Source organism: Phragmites australis, chromosome 13 (genome assembly GCF_958298935.1).
Source record: "Phragmites australis chromosome 13, lpPhrAust1.1, whole genome shotgun sequence".
NCBI lineage: Eukaryota > Viridiplantae > Streptophyta > Magnoliopsida > Poales > Poaceae > Phragmites > Phragmites australis.
This window is the reverse complement of record NC_084933.1, coordinates 25061071-25068586: the sequence shown is the minus strand read 5'-3', so window position 1 is coordinate 25068586 and position 7516 is coordinate 25061071. Positions and strand designations below refer to the sequence as shown.

Genomic DNA, 7516 nt, shown 5'->3' with positions numbered 1-7516 from the left:
CGCCTCGCACGGCCGCGGTTGCACCACCCTGTGCGGCTCTGCCCGCGCCGACGCTTCTGCCGCTGGCAACCAGCCGGCTGATAGCTTCGGTGCTCGGACCTCGGAGCACGGTCCAGGTGACGTCCAGGCTGAGGAATCTACAACGGGAGCGCCAAAGATTAGGAGGTAGTATAATCGAGGCCACCATATGATTTCCATAGTTGACGAACGTTCGTCCAGGCCTTCAGATTGTCCAAATGCAACTCCATCACTGCCTTAGTAGATGGTCTGGGCCTGGAGGCGCGTCAAATTGATGAATTCAACCGTTCCGCAAAAATATTGATGGATTCAACCAAAACGCCCGGTTACACACGCTTTTCAGTTAACAGTTCAACCTCACAAATGATCATGTAGTTCTCTATACGATTAGTACCAGCAACAGTTCAATGAAATGAAAGATCTAAGAGCTAAATCTAACTACGATCAGATCAGTTATGTCACATATATGGTTCGCTTCGTTGTTAACCTGTTGTTTGAGCATTCTTTTAGTACAGGAAAAAGATGAAATGTAGTGCACAGGAAATTGCAATACCATTCTTTGATGTAGAAATTGATAGCTACCAGCTACAAGCGCTAAAAAAGTAAGAGATCGTGAAGACAGAACGAAATATGTACAGTTTCAAACATCAAAAGCTTGTTCCCGTAATGCGCATTCGATCGATTTTACATTTTCCAGCCACTTCACATACACCTATCACCAAGCTTAAACTGGTTTGTTTTCGGAAGAACCCTTGGATTCGCTCTGAGCCTGTACCACAGATTTCTGCTAAACCTTCGGCATTTGATATCCTTGGTGCTATTCGACAAAGGTATATATATACACTTCCCTGAGCCAAGGAAACAATGTGGTCCTTTCAGTTAGGATCTTTGTCCTGGAGTTTGTGGTGTCATTAGCTCAACTTCTCAAATGACAGATCTTCAATTGCACAAAACCCATCCGAGTCTGTTATCTGTGGCACAAAAGCCCATCCAAGTTTGTTTATGCAGGAAGCCATGGCACCTGAAGGAGCCACCTTGCTGCGACCTCTGTATCATATATTTTCGTTCCAATTGTTCTTCTGCTTTCACCTAGTAATGAGATGCTGAAGCCTTACGAGATGGGTTTGCAGTTTCAACCTTTATTGTTGCTACGGTTTTCTCACTCATTATCTCTTGGCAACCTTGCCCCTTCAGCACATCTTAATATCTCCTGGAAAGCTTGCAGGGAATTGGCAGCAAAGTTTTCTAAAGCTTGAAGAACTAGGCTCAAATTTATGTGCAAGTTACTTGCCTCAACACAATGGGCCTCATACATTTGTATGGTCCGAGGCACATGCAGTCTCTGCCGGCTTGGTATTAGCGCCAGCTTCTTGTTTAATTCATCAGCCTCCTTGTTAATCTCCTGTGTCTTTCTCTCCAAAATCTTGATCCATTTTTCTCTTTCTCGAATTGCGATGATTTGTTCGCTTTGTTCAAGATGCTGCTGCTCCCACAAATGCTGTAAACTAGACACAAGAGCTTGCATGGCGTTGACCACAGCCTTCTCAGAAATCCGATCCATAGCTTGAGACCATTTGTTGCAGATAACAAAAACCAATGGAGCACCTATTTTTCCAGGTGAGTAAGAAGGAGCTCCATTATCTGCCTCCTCAGGCTCGTAGTCAAGGCAGAGTGCAAGCCATCCATTCAGTGCCTTCACAAAGTTCCTCTGTGCATTCACCCAAGATGAAAAATTGACAATCCATTTAATCAGCTCTAGTTCAAGCTCCATCAAATCTCCGCCATTTCCACCTGACACATCTGAAGACAAGTGTTTTGCTTCTGATATTACTTGACACTGAGTATGGTACGAGTCTAGTTTATCTTGCCACAATTGCACAAACCTGCAAAGAGGTTACCAATTTGTTCATGAAAGGGCCAAAAAGGAAATTAAGATAATATTAGGGAGAAAGACAATTAGCAGATCAATCAGAAACTTTAACTTTTACTCGAGATCATTTATTTGCGACTAATTTCACAATATACGATCAAGTATGAGAAAGTTCTCTGACAATCCTACAAATGCATCTTTTCTGATTTCCCCCAATCCTAGTTTACATGAAGCAGCATTCAGCTCAAAATGCGCTATGTCAATTCAATTTGAGGTGTCTGCATGCATCTGATTCGAACATTTTGGTTTAACAACAGACTAGAAGGCCCAACAAAAATATAGAAGCAACTATATTTGAGTTAAGAAGGGGCATACCCTTGAATCAAGGCATTAACTTGTGGACATAATTCCTCATCCCTTACTTTGTTTATCTTTCTTGAAACCTTGGCAATAACACGCACGGCTATTCTTATCTTTGTTGAAAGCTTTCTCAGCAAATTTCGAGTTGCATCAATCTTATGAGCTTCAGCACCCCTTTGATCCAGGAATTTCAGTCGCTTGGAGTTCTTGGCAAGAAGTAAACGCATTTTCTCCTCAGCCTGCAAGAGAAATCCAACAACCGAGAGAAAAAAAAATACTGTATAAGTAGGATACCAAGGGTAAAGATATGCATGGACAGAATGTACTGAGCTACATAGAAACATGTAGAACATTAACGAAATCAATGATACTCTGTAACAAAAAAAAAAAATCCAATGAAGTGGCATATCCAATCTGACAAAGATGCTGTAGTCTGCCTAAAAGAAAGAAAAAAAAATCAAGCATGGGTGTATTTACTTTGGCACAGATGACTTAGAGAGAGCAAACGAAATCTCAAAGCCATATTCACTTGCTCTCCCAAGTTCCACTAGCTGGCCTATAAAAACTCTACAACTACAGATCAGAAGAATATTTTAAACGGCTGGTCAAGCATGTTCTTCCAAATCTGGCCGTTAGGCTTATTAGAGAAAGCCACTTTCTATGGTGGCTATCATCTAATGGACCCTTGGTTATCATGTCGAGACAACCTAAAGCGCAAACGGGGAAAATGCTACTAACGCACTACTCCGGTAGCAGAACCAATCGATTAGCACTTTAAATAGGAACAGATTAAAGTTGCAAGTATGAGACTTAACAGCCTTATGTCTTTCTTAGAATTATGAATCAAGCCTTTTGTTTCATATGTCAAAAGTCAAAACAAGATCAAACTTCCCTATCAATAGTACTGTCGGGGACAAGCACCATTATTTAGTTCAAGTTGCTTTGGGTCCAAGTTGAATGCCACTATCCAAAAGCAGATTTGGACTTAAAATCAGATCAGCATTAAACTAAAATTGCACTGTTTGAGCTACATAATTGCATCATACTGTACAAGATTATCATTTAATATCCATTGCACATTTCGACGGATCATCAATATCATAGCTCCAGATACGAGACTGAGACCGAGACCATTTCTATGTACTCGTAAAAAGGCGAGTTCTTTCTCAATTGAAGACGTGCATACCTTGACCTCACCATACAGCTTCCTCTCCCAGAAATAGAGCTTCTCAAGCACCGAGGATAGGCTCCGCGTGTCCACCACCTTCCCTACTAGCCCGACGTCCAACAAGTCCATGTCTTTGCACCCCAAATGAGACACGGAGATAGCCGACATCATCCTTGATGAAGCTGATCAAAGAAGTAATCAGCCAGTGACATAATGAGTTAGTGATAAACCGAGTTAATTGGGACACGAAGTAAACAAGATGTAGCTCACAATGGTAGGCTGAGCTGCGTCCTTGGTAGCTCGGCCTCCCGACCCCGAGCAAGGGCGCAAGCTGCTTTGCCGCCTCCGCCGTGCAGACAAGCTGTGCCTTGATCTCGCCGGCAACATCCGCATTACCAACGACCCTCCGAGCTGGAGCTTCTGGTGCGGGCACGGATACATTACGGTGTGACGGTGGCCTCCGTCGTACCTCGCCCATTACGTCCTTATGGACAACGATATTCTCCGTCTCGTCGAGCTCGGCGATGCTGCTCACACCGCCGACCGAGCTGCGCCGGCTGCGCGCGCCGCAACTCCCAGGTGCTGAGCACTCGCCGTCCACCTCCTTCACGACCACCCTGTCCTCCTCGTCCTCCTCCAGGTCCGGGATGCCCTCCTCCTCGCGCACCTCCCGCGAGCTCCGGCTCGGCGTGTACGGTGCCGCGGCCGCGGGGTTGTAATAGTAGTTGTCGTACTCGTACGAGTCGTAGTTCTCGAAGACGTTGAAGAAGTCCCACGAGCTCGCCTTCGGCGGTGAAGGCGGAGCAACCGCCGCCCGCTGCGGCGCAACCGGGGCTGCGGCTTGCTGGGCGCCGAAGGCGTGGTACTGCGGGTAACCCCCCGCCGCGTCGAACGAGCCGAAGTACACGCGCTCCGGCGGCCGCGGCGCGCGCTGCGACACGGCGACCGACGCCGGGGGCGGGCAGCTGCGAGCGTAGTAGAACTGCAGCGAGCCCGCCTGCGCCGTCGCCGGGTACGCGTACGCAGGCTGGGGCGCGGGCGCGTACCCGTAACCGTACGCGTAATATGGGTGCGGCGGCGGCAGCTGCTGCTCGGGGACGCGACTGGGAGGCAGGTCGGCCGGCGAAGCCGGCTCGGATCCGGACGACGAGCCGAACTCGAAGTGCGAGGAATGGCCGTGGGGCGTTGACGGCGGGTCGAAGGACCGCGGCAGCCGGTTGGCAGCCGCGCCACCCTTGCGCTCGGAGGGCAGCGTAAGCGGCGGCGAATCAGCCAGGCGGAGGACGCGGTGCAGCGGCGCGGCAATCGACTCGAGGGAGTCGGCCAGGGCCGCGTGCGCGTCGGCGAGCGCGTAGCGGTGCCGCACCGCGGCGGCGAGCAGGTCGGCGCGGGCACGGCACAGCGCGACGGCCTCTTGGTCGTCGAGCTTGGACCCCTTGCAACCCATCGCGGCCGCGTGCGCGGCGGCTGGTGCAGACGGGAGAACGTACGCGCGCGCGCAGCTCTCAAGTAGCAGTGGAATGAAGTGGAGTAGTATGCTCCTACTCCTCCTGCTAGGAGTACTTGCCTCCCATAATGGCGTTCGGTGGCGTTTGGTCGTCCGGCGCGGGGACTGATGGCGCAATGATGCGGTCACGCGCGCGGACGGAGAGGTAAACGTGGGCAAACGACCTAGAGCGATGTGTCTCGGGGTCGGGATGGAAGCGAGGAGGAGGAGCGGGAGGAGAAGATTGGGAGCTGGGAGCGGGGGAGACGGCGGCGGCGGGGAGATCGAGGAGGTCAGAATCTTCTCTTTTATTTCCTTGCGCTTTTCTTTTGCGGGCTTTGTCGTGGCAGCGCGCAGTTTCTTGTTGCGTAGTACGGGCGCGTGGGACTGTGGGCGCGGCCGTGGATGGGAAGTGGCGGAACAACGGCAGGGAAAAATCCAAGGAAGTCTGGGAATGTGAGGTTCCGATGGCTTTTGGACCGGACAGACAGGCCGCATGAGGGGAGTACGGGACCGGACCGGACCTTTGCGACGGAGCAGTGGGTGATGGGGAATGGTTGGGATCGCCGGGTCGGAGAGACAGAGCGGTGGCCGGGTGGGTTTCCTGGACATCGCTGGGCAGTGAGCGGTGCGCAATGCGCAGCAGCCGTGCGGCGCACTGACGCTTGTCCTGCTCGGCCTGCCTGGATCAACCAGGTGGTATGGTGGCCAGCGCGTGCCGGCTGGTTGGGGCACACGGCCGCTGTAGCACGCCATGCACACGTTCCGCTGGCCGCCTGTCTGCTGGTCCGTGCTCTGCGGCTGCGAACTCTCGAGAAACAGTGAAATAGAGGCTGGAAGTAAAGACTAAAGACTGTCTGCAGTTTTTTTAGGCCTCGATACTGAGTATGAATTATAGTATCCTGAACTTATATCATATTCTATATATGCATATTATATATACATTTTAAATTTACAAACTATATACACGCCTACTGAATACGTCACAATCTGTTATAGTTCATAAACGCCTAAGGCTATTCAGAAGAAATCAACTCATGGAGATGAACTCCGGTGCGACATTGAACGAGGATCCTCTAACTTTACCGACTGATGAAGTCAATTGATTTCAAATCGTTGTGGACTGTTGGATCGTATATGGATGAATCAGAGTTTATGTGCGGTATACTGTAAACAGTAAAATTGATATAATAAACTAATAAAATTGCTACTGTTCTTTCCCTACCGTATTTAAATTTATAATATTGTTTACCATTTAACATTTTACCGTTCCTCCAAACTTTACCGTGGTGAAGTCAAAGAATTCTATCCGTGCGACACCACATGCTCGAGCCCGGGTGAATAGCATCCAGGGAGGAGCTACCTAAGCTCGGTTCGCGACTGTCTGCTGTTTTGTTAGCACCGTGAAACTGGAAAATGAATCGATTCTGACCTTGCACAGGATTCTCTTCCTGTTAACTTGAGGAGAGCATGGGTCATGCCGCCGAATTGCTAGTTTTTCCAGTAGTTGCATGACTTGTTGCGTCAAACATTTGCTGCTGCTGCTGCTTCAATACAGCACCAACATAGTGGTAATACTGCTTCTCATAGACAGAACACAACCATGGTTAAAAAAAACACCACATAAAACTCGAGACAGGGACGGCTGAATTAGTGGACCTGTAGACGCACGGGAGCAGATGTGACTTGTGTCAATGATCAGTGAGCTAGGACTGTGCTTGTCACACAACTATTCGCCACCGTAGTAGAGTAATACTGTAGTACAAAGTGTTCACTAGTTAGGTAACACGGCAGCGACCTTTGACTTCCTTGTCAGCATTTCTGTCTTGAAACGTAAGTGGAGTACGGAATGGCTCAGCGTGACTAAATTTGACTTTGATGAATGCAAAATTCGACGTAGAGACATTTTGAGGAGATCTCCACTTTGCCAAGAACAGCGCAGAATTTTGCACCTCAATGAGAAGCAAGAGATTCGAGGATGCAAAGGCAGCAAACTATGCAACTTTGATCTCAAGCCTCAACTATCAACTCTCAATAAATAATCAAACGAAGGTGCAGACTTTCTCTTGCATAGTTGCATGCATCCTTTATTTTCTGTTGACACTGTTTCTCTTCTTACATTTTCGCAATGCGTGTTTCGCTGGCTATTTCAGAGTGGACCGCTCCAGTCTTTTCGGAAACAGAGACAAATCTGACGGAACAAAGCGTCAGAAAATCACAACGGCACAATCTCAATGCAACTCTGCGAGGAGATCACGCTGCGCTACAGAGAGAATTTACTCGAGGGCGTTCGAGTAGCAACCATCGATCACCTCTTGCACTTGCTCAGCCTTTCTTTGCCTCGGCGCATGTCTCGCCGTGGGAGCCAGTGGCAGCATCAACCATGCTTGTAACTCCATGCAACTACTGCTCCATATATAGGATAGGCATTGGAGCCAGCCATCGATCCCGTCCCATGACTTTTTCCAGTCATCAGTTCCACGTACCTCTACTGTTCATTTCAGGTCTCTGCCCTTTTGCCACAGAAGGATTCAATCAGGAGCTGGAGCACAAGTTACCACTATTCGACCGCACATCCAGTGATCCATCCAGGCCCTTGTACTCCTTCATTAGT

The 7516-nt window shown here is 49.0% G+C and overlaps 1 protein-coding gene across 1 annotated transcript; it reads right to left on the bottom strand.

Annotated features, from left to right (window-relative positions):
- Positions 1-536: 536 nt before the first annotated feature.
- On the bottom strand, positions 537-5382 carry LOC133889792 (protein ROLLING AND ERECT LEAF 2-like). Its single transcript, XM_062330269.1, has 4 exons — positions 3687-5382; positions 3435-3598; positions 2264-2487; positions 537-1901 (listed from the first exon to the last, which is right to left on the bottom strand). The coding sequence occupies exons 1-4, from the start codon at positions 4861-4863 to the stop codon at positions 1178-1180; spliced, it is 2289 nt and encodes a 762-aa protein (XP_062186253.1). The 5' UTR covers positions 4864-5382; the 3' UTR covers positions 537-1177.
- Between the last annotated feature and the right edge of the window lie 2134 nt (positions 5383-7516).

What these genes read in the sequence shown, in the direction of transcription:
- LOC133889792 (XM_062330269.1), bottom strand. Translation starts at nt 4,863, where the DNA reads ATGGGTTGCAAGGGGTCCAAGCTCGACGACCAAGAGGCCGTCGCGCTG. An exon ending in AGCTGTATGGTGAGGTCAAG is followed by an intron (nt 2,488 to 3,434) that starts GTATGCACGTCT and finishes TTTCTCTTGCAG; the next exon opens with GCTGAGGAGAAAATGCGTTT. An exon ending in GTTAATGCCTTGATTCAAGG is followed by an intron (nt 1,902 to 2,263) that starts GTATGCCCCTTC and finishes ACCTCTTTGCAG; the next exon opens with GTTTGTGCAATTGTGGCAAG.